This window comes from Temnothorax longispinosus, chromosome 7 (assembly GCF_030848805.1).
Source record: "Temnothorax longispinosus isolate EJ_2023e chromosome 7, Tlon_JGU_v1, whole genome shotgun sequence".
Taxonomy (NCBI): domain Eukaryota; kingdom Metazoa; phylum Arthropoda; class Insecta; order Hymenoptera; family Formicidae; genus Temnothorax; species Temnothorax longispinosus.
The window spans coordinates 22423122-22438926 of record NC_092364.1 but is presented as its reverse complement, the minus strand read 5'-3'; the positions used below and the strand labels follow the sequence as shown (position 1 = coordinate 22438926).

Here is a 15805-nt window from a genome sequence, read left to right as displayed (position 1 = left end):
CCGCAACATCCAGATGATCCATAGGTGATCCGGGTGATCCAGAGGCAGCGTCATCTCTCGACGCGTCCCACTCCTCGACCTCGAGCCTCGAGCTGCACATTACGCTTATGTGCGCTATGCTATAGATTTTCCTCTCCTTCATTTTATTTCACAATTTAAATTCAAGAGAGCTAAAAGACGTATTTAAATTCAGCCTTCAGCCTGCTCCAGCCTTGCCTCTTTGCCCACCTTGCCGTCAAATGATCGAGCGTCGATACACTGACGCTCGCTTTATCGGTGTCGGTAATACCTGTATCTGTATACGATATACATAATACATATATCGCGATATCGCCGTCGCTCGGACCTCGGACAGCTTAGATAGTCAGACCTCAGATCAGCTCAAACCTCAAACAACATCTCAATGACCCGCACAGCACACTAGCACGTACCACTGCACTGACTGCACAGTGCACTGTGAACTGTGCAGAGCAGAGCAGCTGACACAGAACGCGCTGAACGCTTCGACATAACATTAGCATTAGCTAATACAACATTATAGTATACATAGGGCCGATATCACAGTCACTTTGCATCTCTTTCTAACTGTCCCTCTAGAAAAAGACCAAAAGTGAGTTTACGTGGAGGATCACGTTAATCGGAGACTGTGACATCGGCGACGAGTTGATGCATGAAAGTGATGAGACGCGAAGGAATGCGCGCCGCGCGGTATCTCGCTAGCTCTCGTCTCTCGCTCTCGCACACTCGGCTTCTTCTTTTTTTTTTGCCAGGAAGCCAGGGGTCGTAAGGTCAGATTCGGCGTATAATCGTTTGCATCCGAGACGCATACGAGTACGAGAACGCGGATGCCGCGAGTTAACGTGCCCCGACTTACATCACTGGTAGTAAAAGGTCGACAACGACAATTACGGCAAGCGAGAGTGCGGCTCGCGAGGTTCTCGCATTGTTCAATAATTTGCGAATCGTGGCTCGCAGAATTCGGCAGGATTTAGGTCATGATCGGCATTGTTATTTCTCCGATGGTGAATCTCGGCTTCAGTTTTGCCCTGACGACATTCTTGATCCCTCTTCTTCTTATCGCGTACCTAGGTAATTATATCTTTATTTCAAATAGATATGTATGTATGTACATTTTTTCGAGCTCTTGGAGAGAAATGACGTGATATAATAGATACTCTCTCCAGCTATATATAGACACGTAGTCTCGGCGCTCGCGCGAATGGAATTTCTTCGTGCGTGTATCAATATCAATCCTTTGTGCATATTATACGAGTACGTGTCATGTATATTAGTAATATTGTATATTATGTACATAATATATATGCAGTATGTGTATCTCGCTCCCGGTGTTATATTATTATATACCTTTGTGCTTCTCGAGCTAAAACGCTCAATAATAAATACGTAATTGATTGATTACAATAAAAATATTTCAAGTAAGTGTTACCGCGCATTTTCTCCATCACTCAATTATTCTTCACTAATTCTCGATTATTCTCTTTCGGTTCGTCCTCCTATCACGCGGACTATAATATCGCGCGACGCGGGTATTTGGCATCTTTAAGTGGTGACGTGGACCAGAAAATGTTGGATACGCTTTGTCAAATGGAAACATCCGAGTTATATTGTTGTGGAGGAGAACAGCATTCGGAGCATCTTGGACCAGGGACGCAATCACGTAAGTGTACCTAAACTGATATAATAATATATACGTAATATACGTGATCGAGACGATGTTGATTGACCGTAAATGGTCGCGGATCGTCTGGATCGTCATGGTCTCGCGATACGTGATACGTGATATACATTTAGGGCATATGCACCCTACTCGTACAAGGACGCTCGATCGTCAAGGGCGTGAGAAATCACTTGGCGCATCTGACTTCGACGAGAAAATTCCTTAAATCAGCTCTCTTCACCCGATGGGGCTTATACGTATGGAAAGAACTCGATTACTTCTCCGTGGACGACCATCTCGCAACGTCCCCGTCCTCCTTCCGAGGTCGTCCCATCACCGAGAACAATATACAGGTCGGGGATCGCGTTTTCTTACCTATACCTACAGAGATTCGCGGCTTTCACAAGTCAGAACAACTCGTTTAACGTAGAGGCTTGTTTTTTCTCTCGTAGGATTACATAAGCGACGTCACGTCGAAATTTCTTCCGAGGAGATTACCGCCTTGGCAGGTGCACATAGTCACGTGCTTCGTGCGAGGAGAGGAACGTCAGATATGTCTCGTGCGAGCGCATCACTTGCTCCTGCGACAGGAGCATCTAACTCTGGCGGACTTTTTGCCGTTAAAATATTCGACCGACAACTGGACTTGTCAGGAGAGCGATTCGCCCTTTACCAATCTGTACGCCCAACCCTACGCTCTCCCGCGTCTTCGACAGATGCTCATCGAGAGTTTCAGCAACTATTGGAACGACTTTCTTTATAATAACGATCCTACCGAGCGGCCGGAGATTCTAAAGAAGCGTACAGGAATATTTCAGTGCGTCAAGATCGCGACGATAGTGCTAATTTGCACTCTGAAAGAACTGGCCAGGTATTTGCTCGTCCACGTTATTGCGTTGGTTGTCCCGTTACAATCGCCATAATTTCTCTCTCTCACTCACTCACTCATTCGTTCCATACACGCGGCGATCTTGGTGCTACTATGATCGCTACTGCCGTTCATTTGAAAGGACAAAACGTAACAATGCGATAATGTCGTCACGCTTAAATATCCAAACAGTAACTTTAACTTTCTCTCGCCCCTTTCTTTAGACAGTGCCGAAAGTCGGAAGGACTAAAGTTCCTGGAGGTCCTGTCGATCGTCCGGCGCGAATCAAGCAAAAGAAATTTCACGTCTCGATTAATATTCGACTCCATTGCAAAATCCTTCAACCCGATCGACGTTCTTTACACGTGTGTCGCTCTGTCCTGGTACATGGTGATCACGTCCTTTTTAAAGACGCCTCTCTTGCTCGTTCGAGAATTGCGAGCGTTACAATCGCGACATAGACACTGTTATCCGGACACCTTGACGTATACGCTGTCGTGTTACCTTCCCCTGATGTTTCAAGCGATTCGAGAGACGATGTCTATTAGTTGGATAGCCGTAACTGCGCCCAAAATCATAATCGAAGAGCTATTTTTCAAGTATCCGCAGTCGAATCGGCTGCAAACCATCTCACCGTGCGGTAGGAAGGTAGTGGCTTGGTCAGAAGAGGTCGACGTCGAGCTCGTACGAAAAATCGCCAACGTGACTGGCGCGACGGAGACAGAGATTCTTTTAGCGGCTACCGTGGACGCCCTGAAAGAATACTTTAAGCACTCGGCCGTCAACGTGCCGGACGATGTATTCGCGACAGTCAAATACGTGAGTCAGCGAGCGGTGTTCCTTCGAAATCACGAGGCCAGGGGTATCCTCTGTGTCGCATTGCCCACCAGAACGCCCTTGTTCCACGACGATCTCATTGAGATGTTGCAGGTACTAATCTATGCTACGATACTATACTGCGACACTGCGATACTACGACTTGCGCGCGCGAAAAGATTTACTTATTATACACACACATCTCCAACGCGTCGCGTTTCCCAAGGTAATTCAGCGAAACGTGCAGGATGCCAGGTCCCGGCAGAGCGCAATTTACGCTATCACGGCAGCGGAAACGTCCTGCGGATTGATTTCGTCCTGTGTTCCGTCCATCGTTTTGAAATTACTTTTAAATCAACTGTCGAAAAGATACTCTCTATGTTTAACGCACGTCGACGGAGATTTACCTGTGGAGGGCGTAGACGGAGCAGTCTATTGGCGACCGCCGCAAGGAAACTGTAGTACATGTCATTAATTGCGCTTCGTGCGATTTCTCTGCTTTGCTTTTATTACATCGCGCCTGTTTGTTCACCAAAACGTTGTAACGTATATGTATCATGCTTTTAGACATGTCTATGACTCTGCACAGGCATGGAAACGGAGTACGCCTTGGTATAATGGGAGACGCCTTGATTGGCCCTCAGCATTTTATCGTCGCGAGAACGTTCCCTAAAAGCGTATGTAATCTCGCCGGCGTTCTAGGCGTTCCGAGAGCACCCAGCCGAAGTCCAAGCCCTAATCCACTCAACCCGACTACGTCTCCAGGATACTGAGATGATTGTCTGATTTACCGCAAGAGCAGGGCACAAAATAAAATTATTCCTCATTCAACTTTATGTGCCGTGTATTTTACATATTTTTTTCTTTTACGAAATATGTAATTTATTAATTTCAAAACGGTCATCAAAATTGTGATACCTGTATCTGTCATATCTGTAAAAATAAGGAACACGATTATGTAATTGTATGCTCGAGAGCGGGGTTGACGGTGGACCGCTAATTAATTATTATTAAATAATTCAAGGATATCGACATTTACGATTTATCTCAGCTTACCTGTTCGAGGAACAGGTATCTGAGTGACATCGAAATTTTTAGATTAGATGCTCGCACATCGTCGATGAGACGGGATGTATATTTACATATTTATATCGTTATAGCACATGTATATTTAACGTTACGTAACCATGCAATGACATAATTGAACAAACAATTGAATGAACCAAATAAATTAGATAAATTCATCAATTTATGCAGACAACTTATGCATTTCTTCCTGCGAAATTACACAAATTTATGTCTTAGATGCTTACACTTTCTAACAATTACTAACATGTGTATGTTATCATTTAATTGACTACTTATCTAATCTTTGGACTAATGACATTAATAATAATAATTAATTGAGAAATAATTCTCTCGATAAAATAATTATTCAAGCCCGTTACACACACTTGTGTAACGGGCGAAAGAACGATAACTTGTAATACTCGATGCGCTTGAGCCGCGTGTAAGGACATCGATGAAAAAAAAAGAACGAACTTTGTTGTATATAAATGTCGCAGCTTTTATTTTTGTAAAACAATGTAAGTGTTGATTGTGCAAACGTATTTAAGCATTTCAGATTAAATCTCATGGAAGTATATTTTTTTATACGGCCGAATCTTTTTTCGTTGTAAGATTTTTTTCCTTACAAAATATATCCTTTATTGAACTTTTCAATTTTGTTTTATTTAAACAAGAACTTTTATAACTAATCTCTCGCGTTGGGGAAATTCACTGCTTGTTCGTATTTTATTTGCTTTTATTCAATCTAATTATTTAAAATTAAATCTATCACATACAATTTGCACATGCAAGGTGCACTTTAAGTAGAAAGAAATTTGTAGATACGTACGAATGTGTGCTGTGTATGCGCTCATGTACAAATTAATATATTTTAAACCAACGTGTAGTTATTATATAAGTAGAATGTATTAATAACACGAATAAGTTAAGTACGAGGGGAAAGTACGTTGCGAATAAACACTCGCTACAAATAGGAAATTAAAAATTGTTCGTTACATACATGTCGTAACACGATGAGATTCGTTCGATTAAATTTTCTTGCTTTTTGTTGTTTTCTTTTTCTTGTTAGAACGCTTACTAATTTTGTTCTATTTGACGCGTAGATATTTTATAAAGGCAAAGTCTGCATATATGAATCTGTGTGTATATATTCTCTATATACTCTATGCCAAACAATCATCGTCATTCGTTCGTTCCATCTCGATTGGCCCACTACCGAAAATCTTACGGTTTCTCGTATATGGTATAATACCCACAAAGATTCCAGAGACAATGATCCAACCACCGGCCATAAGGAAAGAAAGCTCCCAAGAACCTGTCACATCGAAGAACCATCCAGCCAACGGAGGTCCCAAAAGATTCCCGATTCCTTGACACAATAAGCTAAGACCATAAGCGGTAGTGAATCTTTCCAGAGGAATCAGTTCTACTAATATAACGGGAGTGAAACTGAAAGTACTGGCAAAGAAAAGACCGAAAGCTGCCGCACTTATAGATAGAAACACGTAGTGGTGAGTGAATACGGACATCAATATGGTAGCCACTCCACAGGCCATCAGGCACCAAGTATACGTTTTACTGACATTCATCCAGGGTTGATCGCCAGCCCAGCCTAGAACAACCTGAAAAAACGATAGTAACGGACATGATGGAATGTCATTCGAGGATAAAATATTATTCTTTAAAGTAAAATATTTGAGATTACCATTCCGATAGTATTGGTTATACCGATGATACTGAGAAGATTAGCGGCATCGGACTCGGCGTAACCGTTTCTAGTTAGATGCTCCGCCAGGTAAAAGTACGGTACGATGAACCATGTGAATAGCAACATCGTCGACAGTGACATCAGCAGGAAATGCAATTCGACAAACATCGAGAAATCCAACATACTCTTTAATAAATCTACCAGCTCGGCGTACCATTTCTGCCAAAGAAGATGAAGAGATGAGGTAATCGGAATAAAACACACGTCTCTCGCAAATCTCTTGTCCCTTCTAATGGGGAGGAAAAATAAACCTGTAAAATACCTGTTCGTTCTCCTTAGCCAACGTGGTCATACTATTTCTGTAGATATCGGGACAACTGCTCGCTCTCAATCTGTATTTGTGCAGATTTAGAGCAGCGCCGCGATACATGACCGAATTTCTGTGCACTCTGATATCTTTGAAATAATGGGTATTGGTGCTAAACTGTCGCCTAAGCCAAGGTATGGAGTCCGTCCTGATGACATTAGCTTGTGGCTCGACGTAGCGTTTAGACGCGGATTTTCTTTTTTCGAACGGTGCGACCTGGCAAAAAAGTATTTAAGTTTGATGCGTCGCGTCGCGTCCTTCGATTATGGATTCAGATGATGAAGGATCGTCCGAATCACTCGCTAATTACCATATGTGTGACTTCCTTCGCTAACAAGGGATTAGTTTCCTCTATCTCCTTCTTGGACATTTTTCTGGCGCAACCGAGTTTCGTCGGGACGTGAACGGAGGTGGAATCTTTTCTTTGTTCGGTGATCGTTTTCGATTCCGTAGCTCGTTTAAGCCTTTATAAAATATTAAATATATGTATTAAATATAAATATTATGTCACAGCGTGTCATAAAATATTCCATGTATTCGGCGAAAGCACCGCGTGCGACAAATACCCCTTAAGCAAAACAATACAAATCGCTTGTTAAATTCAATCAGAATTTTGCATCAAAACCGGCGTCCTCTCGTTAGGCTCGTGTTTTGCTTGCGAAACTTGGTGTTTATTATTAATTGAGAGTAAATTGATGCCAAAAATCGCGCAAAACTTGCTAGCATAATCTAACAGACGGTAAAAACCGAATAAGAATATATGCACAGCGCAATACGACGGCAAATGGGAAAGCAAAATATCGAGCAAAACTTGCCGTTACGTAATTAACTCGGTCATTCGGACATGCCTTTTTAAATAACTTAAAATATTACCTCAAGTATACCATATTTAAAGGTATTTAAAAAGGCATGACGAATGTGTGTGCAGTTGTGCACGCGCACGTGCTTTCGCGCGTGTGTGTGATCAAACTACGTAATGGCAAATCTTGCTCGATATTTGCTCGCCACGTTGCCGTATTGCACCGTGCATATTCTTGCTTTGCTGTTAGATGTTAGATCATGCCAGTAAATCTTACGCCAATTTGCTCTTATTTTATGAACAGCAAGTTATGTTATATAGTTCTACTGTCGTATTTTGTAAACAATTTAATTAACGGATTTTGCATCAAACCTGTTGTTTTTCTGTAATGAAATTTGTTGCTGACATATTTGACAAAATATTTCAGATTTTGCTTTTTTCAGATTTGACTAACTGGGTATAATGTCGTATGAATTAAAAGGATATACGAAGACTTGGATCGAGAAAAAGAGTCGGTTAAAACCCGCACTGTAACTATGCGTAGCAAATTCGTAGCAAATTAACCTCATTGACATAGTGACGCCGCTTTTATTACAAATCTCCCCCGTCGAATCTTGCAGCTGCTTATCGGACAAACTTCTACATAATAGGAGGCTGGGATAATTTTCCAGAATGACAGTGTACAGCCTAGAATTGGTCATTAATAACTCCAATACTTCCAAAGGCACCTGGAATCTCACATTTAAATTTATTTATTTATGGCGAAAACTAGCGAAATCGGGCATCGCAGTTGTCGTTTTTGAAGTTTGTGTCCTTCCATTGCGACATCGGTCCCTCTTTTTGCTCTCTTTCTCTCTCTCTCTCTCTCTCCCTCTCTCTCTCTCCCTCTCACCTTTTCGCTCCGCTTTACAAAAGTTGGCAGATTAACTACACTCGTTGTCTGCCTCTTCACCCCGTCGACCGCTTCGGTGCTCGTACTTAGATCTTGTAAAAAATATTCAGGCGCCTGGTCGCTTCTGAGCAGCTTTCTGAGCTCTTCGATGCCTGGAAACTCATCCAACGAACTTCCGTCCGAACGACCGTGTGACTTCTTCAGCGGAGCTTGGTCTTGCTTGCGTTGCTCCAGAATCCACCATTCCGGATCTCTCATAACGGTACCCGCGATGATCATGTTGAAGAAAGTGCCGGCTAGGAGCAAGCAAGCGCCTCGCCAGCCGTACTCCTTGATGAAGTACGCTGTCATCGGAGCGTAGACAAACGTACCGATCCCGGTGCCGCACGCTCCGAGACCTACAGCTAGGGTACGCTTCTTGTCGAACCAGAAGGCGATGCTCACAACCGCGGTGACGTAGCATAAGCCTAGACCGAGGCCCGCGATCACGCCGAAAGTTAAGTACATTACTTCGATGGTATTACTGAAGATACTCAGGATAAAGCCCAGCCCTGACACCAGGCCGCCGATGATGGTCATATTCCTGCATCCGTAACGGTCGACAAGAGCGGACATGATCGGTCCGGATAGAAGAGGTACGGCCATGAAGAGCGAGCCGATCCAGGCGGTCTTGGACTTTGAAGCGCCAAATTCGTGAAGGAACTCGATGTAGAGCAGGCCAAAGCTGAAGGAGACCCCGTCGGCCACCATGGAGATGACCAGGGAGGCCAGAACGACCACCCAGCCCCAACCGCCGTCGGGCACTTTCGGTTTCTCGCGTTCTGTCCCTCTCGCGATGAAACTCGACGAATCCTCTCGCTCCGAGATGCTCAAGGAGTCGATGGAGTCCTTGATTCGCCGATTCAGCCTTGTCCCGGCGACCGACTCGGGGCGACCGTATCCCTCGCGAATCAGTATCTCTTGAGTCTTGATGAGCTTCGAAGCACCGCTTCGTTCCATCGGCATCGGCTCGATCGGTCTCTCCGTCGCATCGGTCGAATCCAAACTGATTTCGCGTACATTACAAGTTTTCGAGGGCGAGCTGACGTCGTCGACGTTCAAATCGACGCTTTGCCGAGGGGAACTCGAACAAATCGTAGGACTCCCGTCTCGCCAGCCAACCAAGGGAGCTCTATGCGGTTGACAGTGGTTGCTCTGGCTCCTCTTTACATACGGATCTTCCCTTCCGACGCTTGCAACGCTTGCGACGCTTCCCTCGGAACGATTTTGATCGTTATTGTTATCGTGCTTGCAACCGTCATTATTTCCATCATTTGTGCAACCGTTCTCGCATTCCATCTGAATTCCTCGCAGGACGACATCGTTCCTGCTAAACATAGTTTCTCTAAATATAGGTAATGGCCGAGTGAATCCAACGACGCCGCCAGCCCTTTAGCCCCTGGAACTCGGTGGGAAGATAACCACTTTGGCCTCCGGTTACCATATGGACCCTCGGGACGATCTTGGACAATTCACGGAAAGCTGACCGCGCCGAGTTGCGCGGCATGCACGCACCGTCGAGTCGCTCGTCCTGTAAAACAATTTTTTCACTGATATTAGCGCTCCATAATTAATTACACCCGTAAGATGAAAGAAGATCTTACCGTCATCTGTGCCGATCGGAACAGAAGGTAAGAACAATAGGAATTAGGAAAATCGGCTTGTAAATCGACTGTAATAACAGCACGTACTTTTCTAATATTCCTATATATGTATGTACATAATACATCGATCGATCGTATCCGAGTATGAGTAATGTCTCATGTCACGACAACAAAACATATTTCACAACCTTCACAACATTACAACGCTCGTGGTGCCAGTCGCGCCAACGCCAACCCTGACGCCCTGACTGATTTGTGATCCAATCTGCGGCGTTGGTCGTTTTACTACGACTACAATTAAGGTTCGATAATATCACGGTCCGTGGTCCGTGCGGGATCCTTACGATTGAACAATAAGCGCATGGACTAGTAGCGTATCTCGTATCTCGTATATCTCATATCTCGCTTTCGTAAATTTTCCACGAAATTTCGCACGAATATCACGTGTCTTAATCGATACGTGATTGCGTAAGCGTGCTTGTGAAAGAAACTCGAATCTTGAATCCATTTTTTTCATACAAAATTCGCATTTATATATAATATAATTTCACGCGACAGTGGAAAGGTTTAGAAATATACAGCGATAGAGAAAAAACCAATTATTCCTCATTCCTCACCATCGAGATAATGCAAATAACGTGCACAAGTGCATACATATATAGCTAGTACTTGCGACTTGCGACACTCGCGTTGGCGTGAGTAATTATAATACAGTCGTGAATAAATGAAAGAGGAAATCAGATTAAATAAAGATAACTGGTCAGCCAAGTAACCAATTAATAAATAAATAAGGCAAAGCGTACAATTGCTGGGGCTCGATTGATCAATGAGTTACTTATAAGTGCCCGCGCGCCAAGCTGGAAGCACGGAAGGCGAAATAACAACAATTAAGTTGTCGGAAAGACAAGGAAAGAAATGCGGTTACAACGGTACAACGTAGCGTGAGATATCTGAAATTAAAAGAATTTAATTTCAGATCGAAGAAAGCGTTCTATTTGTGCATATAACCGTTATATTATCGTTGCGTGTGTCATTATCATTATGCGTATGCATGCGTATATCATCTACATATACCGTCGTCATACATCGCGTATTATATATATGTATGTTGCGCGCGATTATTCTGTAACATTGTAAATTTTTTGTTCGTGTCAGTGCCTCTACTCTTACCGGTACAGGAAAAGGAAAAAGGAACAGGAAATAACCAAAAAATTGTTGATTACAACTTAAAAAATTCGAATGCTATGATTGGTTGGCAACAGGCAATAGGCACAGAATTTCCAACGTGATTTCTGATTTCTATTCCCTGTTGCCTGGCATTGTGCAAGGGGCTTTATACTCGACTCGAGGTACATCTCTATTCTCTATATACGATTATAAGTACAATTAGAAAATTAAATTATCTTGAAATATATAAATATGTGGGCAACGATACGTCTGCAGGTTTTTATTACGCATACTATTATTAATAAATGTAAGGTATATAGTTATGAGCAACTCGTTCGTGCTTAACTTTTAACAGAATGAGGAAATATATCGGGGAGAGACTAGAGAGAGGACAGGAGAACATCGTTTATGACCTTATGACTTTTGCAAATTTTTTTTTCATAATATATGCAGTTAAGATTCAAAAAAATTCTAAAAATTCCCTGTTTTAGATTGTTCGTTATATACTCGATTATGTGCTCGAGATTATATACACGAATTAAAAAAAAAAAAAGAAAGATATTTATCGTATAAAGTATGCACGAACGTTTCAAAGCTTTTGAAAGTAGTCTCACTTTATTATTAGAAATCTTTCGTCAGACAGTAGTCTAATAATACTTTGGTATTGCACAACTGTCGACTTGCGACGTAAGTTGAAAAATTTTTGGCAATCGCCAGTAATATGTATACTATTTATAAGTCTGTTCTGTCTGATGAAACATTAGATTGAATCTGCCTCAGACTTGATAAAAACACTATTGCTGATGCATTATTAAAATTTTTCTCACACGTCTGTATTAAGAAATTGTCGTTATATAGATAATATAAAGTCATCTGACAAGCCAACAAATGTCTTTTCTGCGTATATCTGGATACATATAAAAAAAACCTCCTTTTTAATGAGAAAAAGAAATCTATAAAATGTTTAATGTATAATTTATCGTATAGTTATTAATCGTAAGATCGACCTGTCCCGGTCAGGCCGGTCATCTTGATAATCGAAAACTTATTTGCCAGAAGCATACAAAAGCTTTTTTATAAAGCTTTCCTCGTGGAGAATAGACGACGATATCCCGACAATTTGTTAATATTTCATATGGATCAGCGATACGGACAAAGAACGACGAAACACGACGTTGCTTTCTCGTTGGAAAAATTTTCGTTCGAAATAATATAATACGTTTATAAAAATTTATTGCGCAAACGTTTAAAGAAAGGATTGCGTATCTCATGACCGGTTATATGGATTTTATGATTATACTTATCGCTATACGCGATAAATATACGTATATGTACATACATATACATATGTATAACGAAAAGAGGCAGATATTAAACGTAGTCGTTAGCATATCTAGCACACGCGAATACTGTATGTATACTTTATACCTTTATAGAAACAGTTGACGGATTATGAATTATATTTCTGATATTGCATAGCAAGATGAAGTTTGTTTTAATACACATTTCTTTTTCTAATATGATACGCCCAAGTAAATGGAAGCGCGGAAAAGGTTCGAAAATAAGTAAGTATATTATATATAGTTGGTAAGTGGAATAATACAAGAGTCGCCATTAGAGGGGTGTGATCACCATGGAGACCGACCGGTCGATTTCCCTGCGTGAAAATATACGTCCGTCTCTACCAAAATACGCAAAATACAGAGTAAATACTTATAGAGACACGTAAATTTCCAATAAACTTCATTTTGTATATAAAAATCAAGACGTGTTGAGAAATTTGAAAACACGTCTATACGAAATACTAAAGCTAATTTACGTCTAATTGAATAAGCTTAGCTCGAAAGAATAGACGATAAATCTGGCTGTTAAATTGTTACAGCTATAGAGAGTGAATAGTGATGCAATGTTGAAAAATTAACATCTCTGATTTGTCACGCATACAAAAATTGTAGTGTAATAATATTTTCGACAAACTTGTCAAGTTTAGAGAAAATGCTCCTCTTATATAGATACTTTTGATTGTGATTCACAATGTTACTTATCTCGACGATATGTGGACGTACGTATGTACATGCATGCATGCATGTATGCGTGGCTTGTATGAGTTGTATGTATGTACGAGCACATCGAGTCATCGATTAAACATCGCAGATATCTTAACTCGATAGACGATACTCAATACTCAATACGTCGTACGACGCGACCACGACCGCGACCGCGACCGCGACCGCGACAGCGACGGGACATTGTCCGTCAATTTAATATCGGTAATCATGCGTACTTAACCAGGATTATATTGCAGATCAATGCATCTTGCAAAGTGTAAACACTCAAAACGATAAAATCTTATCGTTAATTTAAGTATCTATTATTTTATTAATTACTCTTTAATCAAAATGCACTTTCGCAAGTGAACGTTCGGCTAATCATAATATATCTTACGTGCGGTCATAAATTTTGAATCGCTTATCTCTGAACCTGATGATGCATCGCGCCGTATCACAGTTACGTGCGACATTGGAAAATTTGGAAATATTCGAGGGAATAAAATAAATAACGATAGAGAGACGTTAATTATCGCGATGATTACATTTATTAGCTAAAGCTACATCGAAGTCGATGTGAATAAACAAGGTTATTTAATTCGTTATATGTATTCTGCAGTTAGTTATACGATATCTCATTGTCAGCTTGTGCAAAATTTCGACTTTGTCGGTAAAACACTAAAACATACACCTATCCGTTCGGAATAGCGATAATAAGCGGCGAGATGCACATTTTAGAGACGAGTGACAGATAAACGAGACAAACGTTTCAAAGTATGTATATCCATGGCATATAGGCATATATCCTTTCTAACAATAAATTAATAACGTAATAAAGAATATGCAACGTCGACAGTGCAGTCGACATATTTAAATTTAAAATATACAGCGAGGGACACTGCTGTCATCCCTACACGTAGTGCAAAATGAGAATAGTGACGAAACAAAGACGTCGTAACAGCATTAGACGTAAGAAACATTAATGAGGACACGATAATATCTATTATTTTATTAGTATGAAAAAAGAATATATACAAAGTTCTTACGCGTCTCGTTACGCTGCACGATACGTGCTGTTAGATGACAAGTGGCGCAAATCTTTATGCTCCAAGTGCCGGAAAAAGGAGTAAAGAAAGGAAACGTAGAATACATACGCGTAAAATACCGTCAAGTATTTGCAATCGTATTGTACTTATCGCGTGAGAGCTTACCAACAACGAGCTCCCGCAGATCGTTATAGCTGAAGACTTTGAGTAGCCCAGCACGCGTGTCGTTGGAAAAAGCGTATCGCGCCTTTTAATCGCAACAACACGTTCGTGCATTCGCTCGCGGCGCGAGTTTCCCGATGCGGATGATATCACGTGCGACTGCCTTGGTTGAGGGCACCCGGTAGACTGAGCTGACTCGCTGACTGAGTGCGCGATTGACGCCGTTGACGTGGTTCAGCCGGTTCAGGAGCCTCGAAATCCACGTCATAAGAAAGGTTCTCATCGCCGCACCGGCCGCACCTGACCTGAACGGAGCACGCGTGTCGGCGGTGTCGGCCTCATCGCGTTTCGCTGTGCCCGTGCCCGTGCCTCGCTCTCGCCCTCGCCCACCTCGCCTCGCCATGCCTCGCTTCTCGTCTTCGTCTCGCGTCTCGCCTCCCCAGCCCATGGTCCCCACGGAGTCCACCGAGTCCCGAGTCCCGAGTCCGCACTCCGCAGTCGCCAGACCAAACTCTGCCAACCTTCGTTCGCCCCGCCACCCGCCATGCCATGCCGTGCCGTGTTTCGCCTTGAGTGCTTGAGTCTTGACTCCCGACGGTCTCGACCACTTCCCAATGCCAAAAACGCAGTAGTGCAATTAAGTAACATCACCGTTCTCATGCGAGTTTAAAAAACAGTTAGCAGCGCATTGCAATCTTTTGAGAATTTTATGATTGCCACGTGCCACGTGACTTACGAATATTTCACGCGAAAATTCTCACTTTTTAGATTCACCTGACCGCTAAGTGTTGTAACGTTTTTCGCAAAAGTTTGTGGGTATTCGCGGCGATGAGAATGACTTTTTATACGAGAGTAAAAAAAATATATTTGAAAATAAATGACCGATCGATAAAATTATCTCCGTTGTGTTAACACTCGGTTGACATGACTGACATCTGACACTGACGCCACCCAACGTCATCCGACGATCCGACGACGCTAGATATGCGACGACGATTTGCATCTGCACTTGTCGGTAATTCAGCAAGCGCTCTCTCTCTCTCTCTCTCTCTCTCTCTCGATCAATATTTTCTTATACAAATTTCTTAGCTCTCCTATACATCTCGCTTTATTATTCTTCATCTTATTCATAATCAAGAAATAATATAATAAAAGTGCGTAAATCAAGTGCGGCGATACGGATTTTCTTGTTTAGACAGGCGTCTATAAATCAACTATAGCGTGATAACGAGCAAAAATAAAAGCTAATAAAGCTAATAGAGCCAGAGTCAAATTTCCAAATGTCCTCGTTTTTCATTTTCCCCGATTCCTCATATCCTATATACACGTGTCACGTATATTATAAGCGCGCATAGACAAATTTTGAAATCTGGGTTACATATCGTACGACGAATATGTGGACGTCGTCCATTTCGTTTATTACGAAATAAACCGTAAGCGAGCGTTGAGTACGTGACCGCGAGAAATATTGCGATATATTTATTCGGGTCGTTTTCGCATATCTTATATAATTCCAACACACACTATTTTCCAATATATTATC

General features: G+C 42.0%; 2 protein-coding genes across 4 annotated transcripts; one reads left to right on the top strand and one right to left on the bottom strand.

Annotated features, from left to right (window-relative positions):
* Nucleotides 1-73: 73 nt before the first annotated feature.
* On the top strand, nt 74-4614 carry LOC139815735 (uncharacterized). 3 transcript variants are annotated; one of them, XM_071782840.1, is made up of 7 exons: nt 76-1089; nt 1566-1678; nt 1813-2031; nt 2131-2549; nt 2771-3476; nt 3589-3820; nt 3930-4614. In XM_071782840.1, exons 1-7 carry the CDS (start codon nt 996-998, stop codon nt 4133-4135), a joined length of 1989 nt encoding a protein of 662 aa, XP_071638941.1. In that variant the 5' UTR covers nt 76-995; the 3' UTR covers nt 4136-4614. The 3 variants fall into 3 exon arrangements, with proteins under 3 accessions (XP_071638942.1, XP_071638941.1, XP_071638940.1); XM_071782839.1 differs by having other exon boundaries at nt 79-1089; nt 3589-3823; XM_071782841.1 differs by lacking the exon at nt 3589-3820 and having other exon boundaries at nt 74-1089; nt 3952-4614.
* Nucleotides 4615-5568: 954 nt separating this feature from the next.
* LOC139815731 (monocarboxylate transporter 14) lies at nt 5569-15755 on the bottom strand. The gene is made up of 7 exons (XM_071782833.1): nt 14266-15755; nt 8197-9766; nt 7869-8032; nt 6816-6969; nt 6461-6721; nt 6136-6357; nt 5569-6052 (listed from the first exon to the last, which is right to left on the bottom strand). Exons 2-7 carry the CDS (start codon nt 9571-9573, stop codon nt 5594-5596), a joined length of 2637 nt encoding a protein of 878 aa, XP_071638934.1. The 5' UTR covers nt 9574-9766; nt 14266-15755; the 3' UTR covers nt 5569-5593.
* Nucleotides 15756-15805: the final 50 nt, after the last annotated feature.